The sequence below is a fragment of the Toxotes jaculatrix genome, chromosome 10 (assembly GCF_017976425.1).
Source record: "Toxotes jaculatrix isolate fToxJac2 chromosome 10, fToxJac2.pri, whole genome shotgun sequence".
NCBI classification, from domain to species: domain Eukaryota; kingdom Metazoa; phylum Chordata; class Actinopteri; family Toxotidae; genus Toxotes; species Toxotes jaculatrix.
The window spans coordinates 21064633-21084712 of record NC_054403.1 but is presented as its reverse complement, the minus strand read 5'-3'; the positions used below and the strand labels follow the sequence as shown (position 1 = coordinate 21084712).

General features: G+C 40.8%; 1 protein-coding gene across 5 annotated transcripts in view; it reads left to right on the top strand.

Annotated features, from left to right (window-relative positions):
* The window catches only part of atp8a1 (ATPase phospholipid transporting 8A1), a 98591-nt gene that overhangs the window by 54909 nt on the left and 23602 nt on the right, over positions 1-20080 (top strand). For all 5 annotated transcript variants that reach the window (XM_041047934.1, XM_041047935.1, XM_041047931.1 and 2 more), the window contains 7 exons: positions 47-131; positions 1152-1291; positions 3299-3437; positions 6276-6340; positions 10264-10436; positions 11912-12095; positions 14056-14166. In XM_041047934.1, the coding sequence (XP_040903868.1) occupies positions 47-131; positions 1152-1291; positions 3299-3437; positions 6276-6340; positions 10264-10436; positions 11912-12095; positions 14056-14166 (897 nt within the window). The remainder of the gene's footprint in view (positions 1-46; positions 132-1151; positions 1292-3298; positions 3438-6275; positions 6341-10263; positions 10437-11911; positions 12096-14055; positions 14167-20080) is intronic.

Genomic DNA, 20080 nt, shown 5'->3' with positions numbered 1-20080 from the left:
TTCCTCTCTTGTTGGCAGTAACCAATGAGTGTTTGTTTCCCTTCAGGACACAGTGATCTATGACCGTCTGGCAGACAGCTCGAGATACAAAGAGATCACGTTGAAGCACCTGGAACAGTTTGCCACTGAGGGTGAGTGGACTAACGTTGCCCCCTGTCTGCCAAAAGTAAAATATCTTTTCGGATGCTTCTAATGCCTGTGCTCCTGTCACTTCTTTCAGTTCATTATCACCACTTGATCGCCAGTTGTTCCAGAAGCAGTAGTTTTGTTTCCCTTAGAACATATCATCACATGCCTTTATTTAACGAACAGTCAATCCAGATATGTGTGAACTTACGACAGTAGAGCCAAAAGAAACTGCACTGGAGACTCTTCTTTTTGTTCTGTGTTCATACTGCCCCCTTGTGAAACACATGCAAAATGATGTCATTGGGAATATTTGATGTAGGCTAAATATAGCATTCAGGACAGATTGTGAACATCTTCAGTCATGGTAATTTGGAAAGGCCTGAATAATGTATTATAACCTGCTTTACCTTTCAGACAAGAAGAAAATAACTGTTTATTTGATCTTTCTTAAATAGTATTAATCTATATTAAATGCTATTTGGAATGAAAGGAGAATATATGAGACTTAATTTGGACTTAAACATCTGAAAGTAACAGATTTATAGTTCACATGAACTACAAATACAATTACTGATAAAGTGCACTGACATTTTGAACGTGTTAGGTAAATCCACATCAGCAGTATCAGAATTTGTATCTAACCTCCTAAACATAATAAAATAAGTGCTTATGTGGGTTGGATTCACTGCATTAGCTTAGTATCAGGTAAGTTATTGTGTTGGCTGTTGGAGAAAGAAATTATCTCCTTTGTCAAAGGAGATAAAAGGTCAAAGACCTTTTATCATTGTCATTGTTTCCTTTTCTGTAATTTATCTGACTAGGAAAATGCTCATTGATAAGGACATCATGAAAAAAGAACTACATTCACAAATAACACTGTAAAGCGCATGGTAGTTAGCTACCATCCATGCTGTGTTGTGTTCTACATTGCAACCATGGTCAGAGATGTATAGAAAAGTTAGGAAATGGTAAGAAGTTATGACATTTGACACAGATGTTGTGATGCTGTTTTCCACATCCAGGGCTGCGCACTCTGTGCTTTGCTGTGGCAGACATCAGTGAGTCGTCCTATCAGCAGTGGCAGGAGCTCCACCACAGAGCCTGCACCTCCCTGCAGAACAGAGCCCTCAAACTTGAAGAGAGCTACGAACTGATAGAGAAGGTTTGTTAAGTGAAATTCTGTGAGATATATTTTGCAGGGCTATAAAATGAGCTGGATATTTAAAGTAGACAGAAAAACATTTGACTGTGGAATGCTGTGAACTTGGCAAGTGACCTTGTGCACTTTGTATTAAACTGGCAGCAAACTGCCATAACTACAAAACATTTTGTATATTTTACAGCCTTGTATGCATCTGCAGCAAAATAAGGTTGAACTGAAGGCCTCTTTCTAGCTTACACTGTACTGTAATCACACCTGGAAACCTGAAAAAGTTCACAATTATGTGTGTGTATTTGTGTGAGAGATTCAAGGTTTGACCAGCAGGTAGGTTTGCTTTTCTGTGAGGTGGGTCTATGTGGAAGCACTAGTCAAACACAGGAAGCCACAGTCGTAAATCAACCACTTGGCATATTCTTCACGACTGCTCCTGGCTGCCCAGCACAAATGGAGGCAATCAATCATGAAATAAACATAAAAGCTCTCACAGAGGAAAATGTAATACACATTGCTTAATGGGCAGAGTGTGGCACTGATGCTGCCAGGGTTTGGGGCTCATTGCTCCTTGGGGCAACCCACACGTAAAAATGCACACAGTAACACCACATGAGGGCACAATGGAGTCACAGTGAAATTTAAAAGACAGAGAAATTCATCTGTAGTTACTCCTCCACATCATCTCGCAAACAAAATACTCATGTATGTTCACTTATTGTACAAAAAAATGTTAAAATGTGATAAATTCCAGATTATGCTGCCTTAATGGGAACTAGTTAATGATTATAATGTAACTTTATTCCTTTGTTATTGCTTCCGGTATTGAGAAGCTGTGTCACTTGTTTCATACCCAATACTTCAGTTGATCATTTTTCTTAATTATTGATGATTTTATTACTTTTACTGTAGTATTCTCTAACAGATTCCCTAAATTGTCAGAAGACAGATTGTGGGTTTCCTAACCTCATATTACTAAGTTCTAGAGCATGTTTATGTAATGTAAACCACTCCAGTGTTTGAGGGAAAGGTCTCATCACCTTTACTGATTGATTTAAGCTTAAATTAATTATTTCTGGACTATTTGCACGTTAGCTCGCCTAACTACTAGTAACTGGACAGAATTTTTTCAGGACGACAATCAGAAGGCCATTGTTAAATCCAAATAACAAGAACTGCCAGTACCATTATCTCCTACATTGCAGCTCCAGTTTGCAATTTTATAACATTTCTTCTTACACTTTAGGAATTCACAGTTTTAGCAACCACTCTTTCAATGCTACATGGACACTGAGCTGCACATATAAACCATTGAAATTGTGGTTAACCTACCGACACCAGACAAAATCTACCACCATTTGGCTTGTCACTGATGTTTTAGTTCCACCCTGGCTCGGGGGTTGAAATCCTGATCCAAGTGGTTATAGTATCATAATCCACAAAAAGTGCCTTTAACAACAACAGGAACAATAAAACAATTCACATCCAAACGGCAAACGAGAGCTCATCAGATATGGTCATGTTCTTCTCCAGGCACAGTTTTCTGTGCAGTGCGGTTCCCAGTGATTAGAGAGGACAGGGCTACAGATGTACAGGCAGCAGGGCTCAGGTCACAACTTAAAGAGCTTCCCCTGCCTTTCCTCTGCTGCTGGCTTCTGTCTCCCCTCTACCCCTGGGTCTCGTCAAATCTTTGGCCCCATGAGCCCGCAACCACCCCCAACAAACCACCAGGTTTCCTGGGAAAAACACCAACAGTATTTTGTGGGTGTGCTTGTGTAGGAGAGATTGTGTCCACAGATGCACACACACAGGGGCACAGTAACTGATCCAAAACCCCTTAAGCCCGTGGTGGTTTTTCTGGGTGATAAACAAGAGCAGCTGACGAGGGCAAAAACATGACTGAGTGAGTGATACAATCCCGGCTCACATGTTTAACTGACACATGGTGTTTTAAAGGCCTTCTTCTGTTATGATCACCACTTACTGACTTTTTTGCGGGCTTCTTTTCTGACGTAGAACCTGCAGCTCCTGGGGGCCACGGCGATCGAGGACAAGCTCCAGGATAAGGTGCCTGAGACCATTGAGACTCTGATGAAGGCTGACATTAAGATCTGGATCCTGACTGGGGACAAACAGGAAACAGCCATCAATATTGGTGAGCAGGAACACTCGCCGGTGAACTCCCCTCCCCGGTCTGGCTTCAGGAGGGGGGCCTCAGTTCCCCTGGTCCAGGCGAGGTGAAACTTTTCCGATAACAGCTGTTTAGGGTTGTATGAATTGCTCTCTTACCCTTTCCCTGGACCAAATTTGCCTTGCGAGATACCGCCCTGGGCTGTTGCCCCCGACAATACAGCTCCCAGGATCACTGTGACACTCAAACCCCTCCACCACATTAAGGTGGTGATTCTTAGAGGAGGAGGAGTAATTCAGCGATTTGGTATTGCATCCCCATAAAACATGCGCACTTGGTCTCAAACCAAATGGAACGTCACTGGTGAAACTGATTTGTGCTGTGATAAATTGTACTCCTACCTCTTAAAGATATTCCCGTCAGACCTGTGGTCATTCTTCACTCAGCAAGACAAACTACTGACAAGCTGAATGCTTTTCTGTCACACATATCCAGTAAAAGCATCTGTCGCAGAATGCAAGATGATGTATGAGCACACTGCACTGACCTGAAATAAATAACATGCCTATGTACACAAACAGGCACCTCTCACGTATCTGCCCCCCCCTAGATGTTTTAGCCTTGCAGATGTTATCAGAAAGGTGAATGACTAACTCTGGTCGTCCAGTTTAGTTTATATTTCTCTTCCATAAATGGCCCTGGTATTTACCCTTCTTAGATGCGGCTAATTACCACAAATGGATCAACCTTGAATACAGCCAACTTGGTAACTCAGAGTTCAGAAAAATAGATATGAAAAGTACCTCCGTTTGTGGCTATACCTACCACTGTGGCCTGACTGAATCAGCCCTTTGTGCCAGCTGTGCCCAGATGTGAGGAGGCTCTGCAGAAGCAGGGGCTCACTGGAAGTATTTTTACAGGTTCGCCGTTTGACTGAGTTGCTCTGTAAAATCTGCGTTCAGTATTGACTTTGTTTTTTACCATTTTCCTCACTGAAAGACAATCTCCATTGGCAGTCTTAACTGTGCACTTTTTGACACATTGGACTTGTGAATTTATCCCATCATGTTTAGATTTTTCTATATTTCGAGGTGGCCTGAACCACCCAAATGTCGTACTTGGCACAGAATGTGGGGCATAAATGCGGTTGGGTTTTCTTAGTTTCACATATTTATGGTATTTAAGCATGGAGGCTCAGTTTGATCTGAAACTGTAAAGACTGTCATTGTTTCAGTGTGTCCCTAATCCTGAACTATCATAACATAATGTACAGTACCTACTCTGACACCACATGTCTCTCATTGCCTTAGGAAAGAGCAATGTTTGCTCTGGGACAGGCTCCCAGTGCTGTGAGCTGTTTGTTGAGGGGAGTTGTACGTACGTAGTAATGTTTAGGACAGGTATGAGCCAGAATTCAGTGAAAGGACAGTACCTGCTGGTCAACTGGAAACACTGCTCACTTTACTGGACACATTACAGATGAGAAGCACATAAATAACGCTGTGTTAATTATGGCCATAGGATGCCTCATCCCCTTTAACAGAGACAGATTTAACATATAATTTTACCATTAATTTCAAGTCCCCATTCTTCCTGCCTCCCAAAATCCTACTCACAATGTGCTATGCATTTAGAGCGCCTGTGCCTTCTGTGGCTTAAATTTGTATTTGTATAACTGTTGCTCCCGAGGCAACATCCCAGAAAACTGTGACATGAGTGTCGCTGTTACACATTCCTCAATTCCTGTGGGAGCAGTGTTTAGTTCCGCCTGAGATGGAGAAAGGCCAGGAATTCAACTTTCTCTGGTGAAATAAAAAAAAGGGCAGTTTGGCTGCAGTCAAATGAGCTTAAGGTAAACACGTTAAGCGGAAGGGCTGTGGCAGGAATTGACTAGGGGGAAGGGCGTAGAGACAGTGTTGAGATGGGGAGACATTTTCCACACATTGGCAAATTTTTGGACGTTTGCACCTTTGCACTTAAGAAAACAATCTGCCATATCCCAGACCAACCTGTTTGGTTTTGACTCCGGGGCTAAAATCTACTCATTTCCTCATGCAAAACCCCACTCCGTGTGTGTGTGTCTGTACTGTGCATGCACAATTGTGTTTGAGTATGACTGTGTTTTTTGTGTGTTTTGTACATTATCTTATCTCAATTTCACTCACAGAACATGCCACCCATGTATTCATAAAGCGTGGGATTTGTGGTAACCACCTTACAGAAACGAAAATCTCTTTCCAGACAGAAGCAAAGAGTTGAAGCCCACAAATATTCATGTGGTTATGCCACAGATGGCAGCCTTTTCATTCAGCCACAGTACGAAACTGAAGGCTTCAGTCTTGGTTCGAGAAACATTTTTGTTTTCCCCAATGGGAGGCGCGCTCCACCACCTTGCTGGTGACCCTGAGCATCTGTCCCAGCCAAAAGCTGAGGGGAACGCTCCCCAGAGAGCCGTGTTGGGTAACTCAGAGTTGTAACTGCCTATTAAAACAGGAAACTGACAAACTCTTGTAAACCAAACTCATTAGTCATGTCCCGAGACACTGGCTCTGAGCTGTAACATTTTAATTGGTATCACTTAAAATGTATTGCTGCATCCTGTAACAACTCTTATTTGATTGTGTTTCTTTCATCTGTTTAGTATGTTTGTGTCCATGTACATGTGGGCCACAGGCAGCTAGGTTTTCATGCTAAAGTAGGTTATCGAAACTAAACTACAAGTTGATGTAGAAACTGAGTAGTAATTTAGCTGATTTAAAATATTTTCCGCCTGCTTACGTGCTTAATTTCCAGTCTTTTCAATTATAACAAATTATCTCTTTACAACATGTTTCATCTTCTGTTTTTCTCTTTTAACTGTAGGACATTCCTGCAAGCTACTGACCAAGAACATGGGAATGCTTGTGATCAATGAGGACACTCTGGATGTGAGTATTTAGGATTTTTCTTTACCACTTTACTTTTACTGATAACCTCACCAAAGTGCATAAAGCTCACCGTTGTTTCACAAAATGTTTTAATAAGACTGGTGTTTCTTCTTATCCATGCACAGACGTAAAGCATAATTTCATTTTACCTTTAAAATGCTATAAACAAAGTAACGTAAATGTAATTTGTCTCATATGTACATCCCACAGCCTCTTCAAAACAGTTAACTACCAACACAAATACAGAATCCAGCGATAATCTAATAGTGTACCGTATATATGTCTGTGTTTGCTGCTTTCACAGAAAAGATTTATCATTGTCAGAGATCAAGAAGACAAACAATAACAAAACTTTAAAGTAAAATAATTTTTCAGTTCTTTCAGTGAACATCTAACAGAAACAGACAAGACTGATTCATGCTAATGTTAGGGCAGATTTTAATCAGAATACAGAGCAGTATACTGAAGGGCTTAACAATTCTGGCAGCCTTCATACACAGTTTTAAATGCATACAAGAAATTTTCTATCTACCTAGAACTTTACATAAGAAAATAATTACTAAGAAATATTTTCAAATGCTTCTTACTGATATCGAAGGTAAAAATATGAGGAGAGGACATCTTTGAGTACAGTAATCCCCCTCATCTCCTCACCCCGGCCCTGTCTCAAAGCTGAGCAGATATGGCCACAGGGAGACACACACACACACACACACACACACACACACACACACACAAACACACATACACAAAGATCAACCACACATCCCAAATCTGCCTTCAACATCTTTAAGACACCCAGCAGAGAAATCTGTTGACCCCCCGGCAGGAGAGCCGTGTCTGTTGTTTCTGAGATTGAAAAGGGCAAGTCCCTGCACTTCCATCAGGAGAGAGCTAAGCAGAGGAGCCGCAGATGGAGGAGAAACTCGACTGGGTTTAGTTTGTCGGACAAGGGGGGGGACGGGGGTAGTGTGAAGAAGTGGATAAAGGAGGGGAAAGCAGCAGGAGAGTGTATGGGGGTGATGACGGACGGCCTTCTCTCTGTCAGCCAGTCGTTAAGCGTGATAAATAGAGTAGAGGTAGAAATTTGGGGTCGGTGCATTCATAAAGCACACGGACCGGCGCTTTGAAATGTCAGCTCCCATTCTCCTGTGGTTGAGCAGATGCTTACATAAGGCAGTTTGTTAAAACTTGGAGGGTGAAACCTCTCCACCAAGACGAAGGAGACACAGTGAAAAGAGGACCAGGCAGAAGGACTGGTAATTCTGAGTGTTCTCGTGCTGCGAAAGAGAGTAATTGGAGCATGTCTTCCCTCTTTGCAGTGTTTAGAAGCGATTATCAAAGGGAGGACAAAGTTTTTGACATCCCCTGTACTAAATCTTACTTGAACTTTCTTGTAATTCCCAAAGTGAAACTCAGCCTCAAAGGTAGGATTAGGTCATTTTGAAAAGCTTTGTCTTCCAGTCTGAGTGTTTAATCATTTGGAGAACTAACAGTTGTAGCATATTAATCATTACAAAACACAATAACAGATAAATTGAGCTCGTTATTTTCATTTGCTCCATAAAAAAAGGTTATTTTTCTTTATTTTGATTATTAATATGACATTGAGAAACAGGTCGAAAAATGACCTTTACAAAAATCCAGGGGAAAATTGGATTGGAAAAAAATGTAACTTGTAACACAAACACTTACAGTAACTGTTCACGCTTAGGTGTGTTTCTCAGTGAGATGTGGGTCTGAAAAGTATCTGTCAAAATCCCTCTGAAGTGGAACATCCCCTTTTTGTGTGCCTCCAAGTCTAAGACAGATGATGACATTACATCCATACAAATGTCCAGATTCCACATCGTGAGTGTCATGTCCTGTTGGCTATATCACTCAAGGCCTGTATCAACAATGGAGCTCAGTCTTTATGGGAAGCTCTTGTGGATTTCTGAATGAACGCCACATACCCATTTCAAAACCAAACACTAGCTAGTCACATAGGCTAAACTGGTCATTATAGCCATAACAAAGAGGCTTTAGGAGGAGACATGTAGCATTAGAGCTAAAATTCCTCAGTGGAAATTATGGGGGAAATGGCTTCTCTACTTGAGGAAATGGTAAACGTTACTTATCTCTGTATGTGATGAATGGATCGTGCTCCAAACACAGTGAATTCTTTCTCATATATATGGTGTACCAGCTTATACAATGGACACATGCACATACGCACTCACACGAGATGTCATCTGAAATCATTCTGTTAACTGAGATGAAGAGACTTTCATTTTTGGCTTATGGTTGAATATAGAGATCACATCCTGTACCTCCTCTGAGCTGAACACACACACACACACACACACACACACACACACACACACACATTTGAACTCGCCTGCCCACTGCTCACCATCTCGTGCTGTTTTACACACCCCATCAGCAATGGCCAAGTCCTCGCAGCTGCTTTCTGCTTGTATCCTCTTGCTCAGTTTCTCTCCTCTGTTAATCCATCATCTCTTTCTGTGCGTGTCTCTCACTCTCACTCTCTCACTTTGTGAAATGTAAAGCCTCTTTCTCCAAATATTTCCTTTAAGCTGAGGTTTCAAAGTTTTGTTATGCCAAGCGAACATTGCGTGGTCCCTCTGGTACAATCTGACTACTTTGACATATCTGACCTCGACACCAGGCTGTACCCCTCCCTCCCCCAGTCCTGTTAATGACCATCATTTTTTAATGATTACAGCTGTTTGAGCATCTGCTCGGCACATTATTCATTGTATCTGTTCATTTAAGTCTGTCTTTCTCCCTTTTAAAGTCATTTAACCTCTTAACATCCAGTTTCTCGTCTTTTACATCCCTTTAGATAGCTTTAAGGTTGGGAAATCATTCTTTTCTACTCTATACAGTATATCACATATACACTATATTGTGTATCAGCTTGTACGAACTGTTAATGAAGGTTCTGAACCATTTGTACCTGTACATTTGCTGAATACTAAAACATTGCCGTTATGGATGTTAAGAAAGAAAATATTTATTTTATATTTTTGTACTTTTGAAGCCAGGTGATGTTTTAAAATATTTTTTACTTTTACTTTTTTAATAAAAATATAAAAGTACATCCTAATGACTTCACCATCTGTGGGGAAGATGACTGAATGATGCAATGATGATCTCACCAGTCCATCCACACATGGCTGTATAGCAGGACACTAACTCCTCTTGTCAGTCTCGTATTTATAGATTTTCACCATCAATCATCATCATAACTGTGTATACTGTAGGAGCAAACATGATCCATTTGCAGAGCTTGGTATGTTTTCACCGTGATATTTAATATATTTATTATGTTTCCCAATGATTAGCAATAAGAATGGACAGACCTGACTCATCTGTTTAAGACTGACTAAATGAACCTTTAGGAGCTAAAACACTGATTTTCTTAGAAGAGATAAATGAACTTTAGTACTGTGAGGTAATAAAATCCTCCTAATAAGAATGCCATCATGGAGTCCTTCATTCTGCACTGCAGAATGTAGTGACACTGGCAGTGTGAAGGAAATTTATCCAACCCTTGTCCTAATGGCATTTCATTCTTAGACTTGAACAAACTTCTTAACAGACATTTTTTGGGACTGAGACCAAGTTGCAAGAGTAATAGATGGTATGATTATTATAATTGTATTATAGTTTTTTTGGCTGTTAACGAATTGACAAATGCTTTAAAAGTAAAACAATTACAAACTAACTTACATGTTAATTAATCATAATCAACTTGCACAGTAGATTCTTGAAAATCAATCCACTAGAGCTAAAATAGTTAACCTCATCTAATGATGGCGCATATCTCCTCTAGCAACAGTTTCACCATAGGCTTGAAATTATAATGACTAATTACACTAATTAAACTCAAATTTATGAAATGTTTTCCAATCCAGGGAACAAGGGAAATACTCAGCCACCACTGTGGAATGCTGGGAGATGCCCTCTACAAGGAAAACGACTTTGCGCTCATTATTGATGGGAAGACTCTTAAATACGCCCTTACATTCGGGGTGCGACAGTACTTCCTGGACCTTGCCCTTTCCTGTAAAGCTGTCATTTGCTGCAGGTAAGATTTATCCCTGAAACAATAAAATAAACCTGAGACAATTATTCCACTTACCAAAATGAAAGAATGAGAACACTGGTCTTTTGAAAACACTTTGCTTGCTGAATCATTTTGTATGTTTGAAAAACACCAAATAAAATAAGTAAATTGCGTTTTTAAATACTTGCATACATTAGTGCTGTACACTACACACAAGATTAAGTCATTGTCAAATTGTCAAGTATCTACTTAAATGCAGCCAATCAAAAAAAGGCCCAAATATGTATTAAAAGTTGAAAAATTAAACAATTAGGTAATTTTCCAGTTTGTTGCAGTGTCACTGATCATTTCTGAGAACTAATCCGTTTTTTTTTTTCTAAACAAGATCTACGTGATAAGCTAAGGTGGTAAGGTTCCAAATAACAATTCATCAACTAGTTGTTTTGTCCACAAAATGTCAGCAAATAGTAAATAATTGCCCATCACTGTAGCCCAGAGCCCAGGCTGATGTCATCAGATTTCTTGTTTTGTTAGACCAATAACCCCAAACCCAAAGATGTTCATTTTACAGTGACACAAAACAGAAACAGAAAAGCAGCAGATCCTCACAATTGAGAAGCTGTACATGGCTTCTGCATTATGCTGAAAAAATGACTTAAATGAAAAGCTTTATGGTTGAACTGTAAAGTGTAATGTCTTTACAAAGGTCAACAAGGGTTTTTATGGCAGTAGTTTAAAAAAATGTGATAGTTATGAATTTAAATGGCAACCTTCAACATTATGAAGTTGCACTGTTGACTTGCCCGGGCCACGTAAATATAGAGGAAGCACTTAAGTACTCAGGCAACCATGAGAGGGTTTGCGGCCAGAAGTCAGCACCATGTTTTCAGAATAACAGCAAACCTTCAGGTGCCACACTATGACTCAGAGCATTACATCAAATTAGTATTTATTTTTTTCCCTTACCTCTACCTGCCTTTGCCTTTTACACATTCAGTGGGCACTAAGAGACACTGGGAGATGAATGAGGCCTCTTAAACCACAGAAAAGATAAACATTAATGGTTTCACAGATAAAGACAGTTTACAACATTCTCCCAGGAGACTGTCTGTACTGTACACTATGCCCATTTTAGTACACAAACACCAAGCTCTGGTGCGGGAGGCTGCATGCTTTGCTGTCAGTGAGGGTATAAGGTCAAGTTTGAAGTCTTGTAAAAGAAAAGTTATAAGGTGGGTCACAGCCATCAACCTAATGATTGACTCTCCTTAATGGTCCTGCTCAGAAAGGTCTTACAAGGTCTCTGAGAGGAGAAAAACAGCAGTAGACAGGGGGAAGTCATCTTCCAGAATATGACAAGTAGCCTTTGTAGTGATATTATCTATGTTATAGCCCAATGTTACGTAACAGTTTTCTCTTCAGTAATTGCACTAGTAAAGACAATTTTTTATTAAATCTATTAGCTATATTCCCTGTGCTACTGCTCCCCTTTTTAGAGTATCTCCTCTTCAGAAGTCGGAAGTGGTGGAGATGGTCAAGAAACAGGTGAAGGTGATCACGCTGGCTATTGGTGACGGTGCTAACGACGTGGGAATGATCCAAACAGCTCATGTCGGTGTGGGAATCTCAGGCAACGAGGGTCTACAGGCAGCAAACTCCTCTGACTACTCTATTGCCCAGGTGAGCAAGATGACAGGTGCTTACACCAAGTGAGAAAAACATAACACACTGAACTTTGACCATGTGATGCAAATTGATTGATTAGCCACTGAAAGGCTAATAATATTCAGACTACACTAATGGAGGACCGCCTTCAGGACTTATAGAGCTAAATAATGTAAAATCAAAATCTGTGAAATTTTATGCAGACTGTTTATGTTGGCTATTCACACACTGATGCCTAAGCGAAAGCACATACATGAAATTAAAATCATATTACTAGAATAACATGTTTTTCATACTGTTGTAATGTTTAAATCTGATTTTGACTTGATCAGAATATGTCTGGTTTGCAGCCGCGCTGATACTTATGCCCATTTCTATCTTCTAAAAATCAGATTCCACAAACTGTTAGGCCTGTCGTTGTCTTCTCAAGTGTAACATGCGTAAGTGATAGTTTGGAACATTGTTCTGACTAACAAAAGATCTTATGTCTACCAGGGCACCAGCTTATACAGTGAAGAGGTTAACACCTGTAAAACAGGCATCTGCTGACACCCAACTCCCAACACAACTATACAGAAACAGATCCCGGCAAAATGCTACTTAAATACGTACTTACGTTCTAGTAACCGGTTTTTCTGAAACTCTGTATCGTTATGTGATACCTGTAACAACAACACAACAATCTGCCGTTCCTGTATCGTGGCTCTGTTTCTACACAGCACACCACTCAGTACATCATGTTTCTTTTACAGCCACAGGGTTTGAGAGTATGGGAAACCAATAGTTGACAACAACACAGTACACACTCTGTACTGCAGTATGTAATTACTGTTCAAGAGACTTGGGTTTGTCTTAAGTGCCCCCTTCAATCCACATGACATGTAGAATGTGTATATCTTTCAAAGACAGGTGGCCTCTTATAATTCATTTAGGTTGTGTCCCAGCATCAAATTAAATTACACCTCCAGACTTCCAGTGGTGTTTTCCTTAAACTGGCGTAACGGTACATTAGCTGTAATTTGCAGACTGCAAACTGAAATCAATCCTTAGAAGTTGTGTGACTTATTTTTATGTTCCTATACTTGATTTAGATTAATGTTCTAGAGAACCAAATGAGCTCCTTGCTGTTGTAGATTATTAGGGAGCTGTTTTCTAAAATTTAATACTTGAAGGCTCAGAATTATCTGTTGAAAAACGAGGACATTGAAGAGGCTTTGGGCCAAGATACCTCTGCTGTCCATCTGTCATCAGTTCAGGTCAGTGTTAACTGATGTTTGAGCTGACCGTTCGAGGGGTCAGACAAACTGGAGGCCGCCACTGTGCTTTTATTTCACCGGGGAATACTGCACTGCTGCTGAAAGACAGGCAGACCTTCCAATAAGCAACATTATGTTTCTCTCAAAAATGTGAATTTAATTCTACTCCTCCCGTCTCCCACTCCAGTTTCAGCGACATTTTAAGAACTTTTGCTTTTGTCAGATGGCAAGAGGATGTGGTGTAGTGTGTGTTCTTTGTTTAAGTCACTTACTGACAACTAAGATAAAGCACTTGCCTCAGAGTTCTGCTCCAATGTAATCATACTTATCAGCCAGAAATTGCACTTAAATTGTAAGTTCACCACAGGCCCTAAATGGTGGTATAATTATAAAACCATTTAACTATTATTCTGAGCCCTTGGAGACCGGTACCCCCAAATGAACTCCTCCACTTTCACCAACTCAAAGCTTAGTCTTACGATCTTCAACTAGAAATTTGTGGAATGTGTTGGTGAGAGCTTTGGCCACAATGCTTCATCAGTCCTTTAACCCTCTGCTGGGGAATGACAAAAGAGTGCTGCTTGCTTTAATCTTGAAGTTCCTTTAACTGCTTTAGTGTTCCAGCACTGATCTCTGATTATGAGGAACCATTAGACAGTGTACTGTACACAGACTTGGACTATTCATTCATCTTGTCCTTTTACTTCCCTCCCACACAGTTCAAATACTTGAAGAATCTGCTGCTCGTCCATGGAGCCTGGAATTACAACCGTGTAGCCAAGTGTATCCTGTACTGCTTCTACAAGAATATCGTCCTCTACATCATTGAGGTAACTCTCACACAGTAGCTCTCAAGTCTGAGCATCATTCAGTGAACCACATCTGAATGCAGAGCTTTGAGATTTTTCCACACAACATGCTTATATAAAGGCAACGATTCCTTGTTAGAGTTTCCATATTTGTATTTTTCTTGACTGGCCCCTCACATTACCTGCCAGTTTGTGCAGCTCCAGGGCGAATGGTTTGAGTTTTGACATGCCTGGACAGAATGTGCACAAACAAACACAGACACACGCACTCAGTAAGGAAGGGAAAACTATACCTATTTAACTGGAAGTCTGCCTTTAGGAATTTCTCGCCAGTTATTGAGGCCTAAGAATATTAACCCACACAGCTCATCCGAATACCTGGTGTACAACCAACTCACCAGAAAGTTCTACCAATTTCTTTTGATGACTCAGCATTACAAGATATTTTTTTATACCATTTATTACTCTACTCAGCAGATACAGGCGAATTTGCACATAACATTGGCAATGCTAAAAAAATAAATGCAGAATGATTATTTACAAGTGGCTAATAACCTAATAATATTATAATTGTCACAGCCTTTTCTCAGTAGCAGTATGTGATAACAGTAAATAAAATATTGAGGTTCTCATGTTATTTCCTGTATTTAGTTCATTGCGTGTCTTGTGTTTCACTAGATCAAAGTTTAAAAATCAATTTAAAGTTTAATTTCATTTAACCTGTCATTCATTCATATGTGAAAACTTGGAACAACTATGTCTACATATAAGAAATTTGTCAAGATTGGGTTAAATGGAGAGACAGTTAATAGTAATATTGTATTTCTGCTCAGCCCTGTGATTATTGAAGTGTTGTACTGATGTGCATGGTATGGAAAATTAATATTAGGTAATGAAGCTGTTCTTAGGCATCTAGACCCACTCTCCTTGTGTATCAATGGTCTGTTGGTGTGGTGGTGGGTTTGATGGCATTTGACACATACCAGACCCATTACTGATAACACATTCAGAGCCATAACCAAGAATGACCAGACAGGTTAAGTGCCTCCTATCAGCAGCAGCTTTATCACTGGGAGTGCTCCGATGTTTTGATCTACCGACCATACACTTGTCTGACGGAAGTAGAAACTTTGGCTTTGCATCCTCTCAGAACCTCTGCATCAAAGGTTGCCACTGTGTGTTGAATCATACTTTGTTCCACACTGCATATCAGGAAGTTTTAATGGAGATACATTGCTTTTCGGTATGTAATCTACTTATCTTGGAGCCATATAGTCACAAGAACCAATCATGATCTTAATTGCAATTACTCCAGTCTTAATACATTTATTAGGAAAGAACTTTATTGTTGGCAATGTGGAAAATTTGTCTTTGGTTGTACTTAGGCACATAAATTAAAAACAAAGGACAGACATGAAGAACATAGAATAACACAAGGCAACAGAACAAAATAAAAGTAAACTACTTAGGCATTTAAAACAATAGTCCTCCACTCTCTACACTTGTGCTGCCTGAGGGGATCCAGTACCCATAGAGACCAAATGATTTATACTCGTCCCTTGTCTTTCCTCTGTGAATAGGGGACAGTTTGGAGAGTGCTCCCTAGCCATGCTGTGCGGTGGCAGTGAAGGATCAGCCACATGTTTTTAAAATATCATCACCGCATATGCTGTCATGGAAATATGAGCATTTTAAAATTCTCTTTTGCTCTTCTTGTTTCTGTGACACTTGACCTCTGATCCCCTTTTTTCATCCCCACTCTACTTTATATGCCATGAAGAATCAGTAGACTACCTTTTACATTCCAGCATGTCTGCTTCTGGCTTATTGTGACCTCGAGTGAAAGAGGGCAGTCGGTGTCTTTACAGGCTATAACTGCAGTACTAGGCACCACAAGTGTTTGATCATGCTGCCCTTTTCCAGATAAGGTAAAATAGGAGTTACATATTAAAGTTCAAAATAAAATTCAATTTGCAGCAAATTAAATTTTCTTTGGGCAAAAACATTACATATGACATTCATCTGTGCCTGGATGTTACATTTCTTTCATTTTCATTCCTGTTTTAAACCATATGTAATCTTTTCAATGTTTCACTCACTTTCCAAGTCGAAAAAGAGGTGGCACAGCTTCTAATGTACAGTGGAGTCAAAAAGAGTCAATGGGAAAGTGGTCTCAGGCTTTTGGACCCCACTGAAGACATTACACAAACTCAAGACTTTGCAAACCTCTGCTTTTTAATCTCATTTTTGCTCTCTGCCCTTCATGTGAATCCTAAATGGGCCTGTATGCTGCAATCACATCAAAACCTGGTAGAAATTCCTCTCAGCATTGTTTATCCGTTCTTTCTGTGTCCAACTACAGCTCCTCTTTGAAACATGCCAGATCCCTTTTCAGAGCAGGTCTTTTCCTACAAGTGGAACATAACATCTATAGTTCTGTCTTCAGGGCGAGCTTCTTTATAGTACACCTTTTGTTACTCTCTGAAAACATAACTCCCCCTCCCCCCTGTGCTGCCCTCCTTCAGGGGATTCAAGGGATTCAGTAGGACATTTCTTCGCTGTTTGGCTGCTTCAATATTTCAAATGCCCCTGTTTTGTAAGACCCTGACATCTAACACACCAGCAACCCCAGGGTATGGGTAAAAGCTGCATTTGTTGCACTAATAGGTTTACTTTTGTGCTCACATGTTTTTCTCGTCAACTCCCAGGCTACCTTGCACAGAGAGAAACAAAGATGTTGACGGGAATTTTAACTTTTTGTTCGCAGGACCATTGTCCCGTACAGTGTGTGTTACAATTTGAATGCCAGCACTGGGAGACTGTGTTTAAGCCTCTTTTCATCTCCCTCTCTTTCCACTGGGTCTTTGGCTCCTTTTAACAGACATAGAGGAGGAGGGTGAAGGATTCTGCAGCTATTGTGGAAGACGTGAATGTGAGCGCAACTTTGCCTGGAACAGTTGTGTGATAATTCAGGATTTCCTGTGATTCAGTAAGGGTTCATTTTGATTCAGACAGTAAGGTTGTCACTCTGTTCGATGACTGACTGACAGCTGGAGCTGCTTCACAGTGTTTCTTTTGGCTTTCCCGAGACTGTTGACTATGGTTGGCTTTCTTATGGATAATCAGTTAGAGAACAGCTCAAGCATGATTATGCTTGAAGCATGGCGTTCTGTACGATTACAAACGGAAGTTATAATCACTCACAAATTTTTAACAATGCAGCCCTGTGCTTAATGAACTTTAAGCATAATAAAAACATTCATAACTTCATTGCAAATTATGCTGTTAACCAAAGAACAGGACTGAAAAGGACTGAATTCAACTACATTCAAGCTAAGAGACCTTCCCAAACAAAGCCACAGCAACTCAGTTCAAATGAATGATCCAGCTGGCCACTCATGTTTGATTGACACATTGCCAGGGTGCAACAGAGGGGGCTGATGGACAAGTGGCATTTATGAGGCAATTACATGAAAGCTCATTCACCGCGGCTCTGTGTAGTTAGAGAAGCCTCTGAGTTGCAGAGCAAAGCTTGCCGACCAGTAGCACTCTGAATGAAACCACAGAGCCCTGGCGTTGTAAGACAGCTTGTGTTTGTAGCTCCACATATTTCCAGCATATTTATCAGCTCCTTCTTTATGCCTCCTCTTTATTCTTTGCTTGCTTTGTGTATGAATTCCATTAGCAATTCTGCAATGCTAAGCTTAAGAGTATCAGGACTCACATTGTCGGGGACTAATGCCATGCTCTCCCCACCCCTTCCACCCCATAGCCACTTCTAGACAAGGCCTGCAGAGCTGTGTAGCAGCCTTGAAATCAATGATTTTTGATTCGCTGATGAATATGCAAGAAGTCTTCTTATCGGCTAGCCGCTGCCCAATCCCCCTTTTCTCAGCTCCCGCTTCCCTCCACTACTGTTTTTCATGATGTGCAGTCGGGGAGAGAGGCCAGCCACACCCCTCCGCTGAGTGGCACTCAATGAGGAGAAGAAAAGGGGAAGAAAAATCCTGCCTGGTACTTCCCCTAATGAGCAAATCAATGCATCTGTCCCTCAAGAGATGGGAGAGGGAGAAAGAGAGAGAAGCTTTTGGGACCCCAAGGACCAGGCCAAAACACTCACACAGAAGCAGTTACCACATGCTATGAATAGGAGCCTTTTTTAACTTAGCACAACAATATATCAGCCCAGAGCCTCTCATTGAGCAGAGCTGTAATTAATTCAGCAGTTTGACCTACCCGCTAGCCTCTCGTTACCACTGCTTGAGCCACGCTAATGGTTGAACCTGCCTCATGGCTTGGGCTTCTTCTACACATAACCCATAGCAACGGCATCTGAATGTATTTCTCAGCAAGCCAAGACCCAAAACACCTAAAAACTATTATCACTCTGCCAAAAGATGTATGGTCCTTCTGATTCGCATCGTTACAGAGCCACATGGTCCATCCCACGTGAATCTGAAAACAGGCCCCCCTCATATAAAAGAAACAACATCATGGTAGAGTGCACCTGATGGAGGGGAGGGTGGGATCTGTGATGGGTAGGTGTGGCAGGGAGGGGAGGTGAGGGGTAGGGTTTGGACGCACATTCATAAACACAGGCCTCAACTATAGGCACCCGGCCTCTCCTCCTCGACTGAGGGAATAAAGGGAGATGGGGTGGGGGGGATGACAGACATTTGTTTTCATGCATACGCTTACACGATTAAATGGGAAAGGCCAGTGGCAGATTGGTATTGGCCGTGTAGACAGTGGCAGTGGCGGGTGGGGCCCTCAAACAGACTTTGTCCCAATCTGAGAATTTGTAGCAGTTCATGCCTTCATAATGAAGTTAAATGAAGCGAGGAAATGCTTGGTTGGCCATGGCCAAAACACAGGACCCCTGACGTTCCCTTGACAGATTTGGAATAAGCAAGAGCCGGTTCTGGACAACAAAGTGTCAAATGAAAACAAGTCAAGGAGCGATTTCTGATTCACTGTCAGCATACAGGCAGTTTTCTCCATGATGTGTTGGACAAGTCTTCTTTACAGCAATAAAAAATTCACCTTTGTGTCATTTTTCCTACTAGATATATTTTTTGCTCTACTTATTACTTGTATGTTAAAATAACTTATTCATAATACCTGGCTTCTGTCCTGATCTCAGAGGTGTTGTTTTGTTCAGATAAATATGACTAATCAAGATATGGTGATAAGCCTCATCTCCACCTAGCACATGGCTTACATTACCTCTGTCTCCTTTTCCTGACATGATATATCAAAGTTTCCATCGTTTAGCGTACCACAGGCCAGACTGTGCCCCTATAACTAACCTCATCTGTCACCCACATGTCTACAGGTAGATCATGAGGGGAAGCAGTGGGCTTGATATATGTTTGTAGGTAATCCTGTGATGAATTCAGGGGACAATTTGCATCGCGGAGGTGGTATCTGGAGGTCTTTTCCGGCTTTTCCGCTGTCACTCATTTTTTCTAATTTAGCCTGTTTTGGCCCCTCAGTCTTTCCTGAGTTTGAAACCTAGCTAAGTTAGACTGATAACATGTTGATCACAGGTCAGCACTTCAAACCAACACATTAATTCTGGGATCATTTAGTTTTTTTCTTTGTTTTTTTCACTTTGACAGAAAACATCCTGTTTTACTGAAACAACCATTGTTGCAAGATGCAACAACCTTGCAATAATTTTAGGGATATATTAACAGGAGCTGTTCTGCAGAACTTTCTGTGATCTGTTGTAAGACTGATAGAGCCTGCAGTCTCTATCTGAGCTGTCTGTCTGTCGTAAGACAGTGAAGAATGTAGTGTGACTGAAAAATGGATTGAGTCTGAGTCTGAGCCTTAGGCACAGTGAGCCTGTCTCAAATCAGATAATGGTAACCGCTCACCCTCACTATCACTAATGGAAAGCATACATATACATAAATGGCATTTAGAAAGC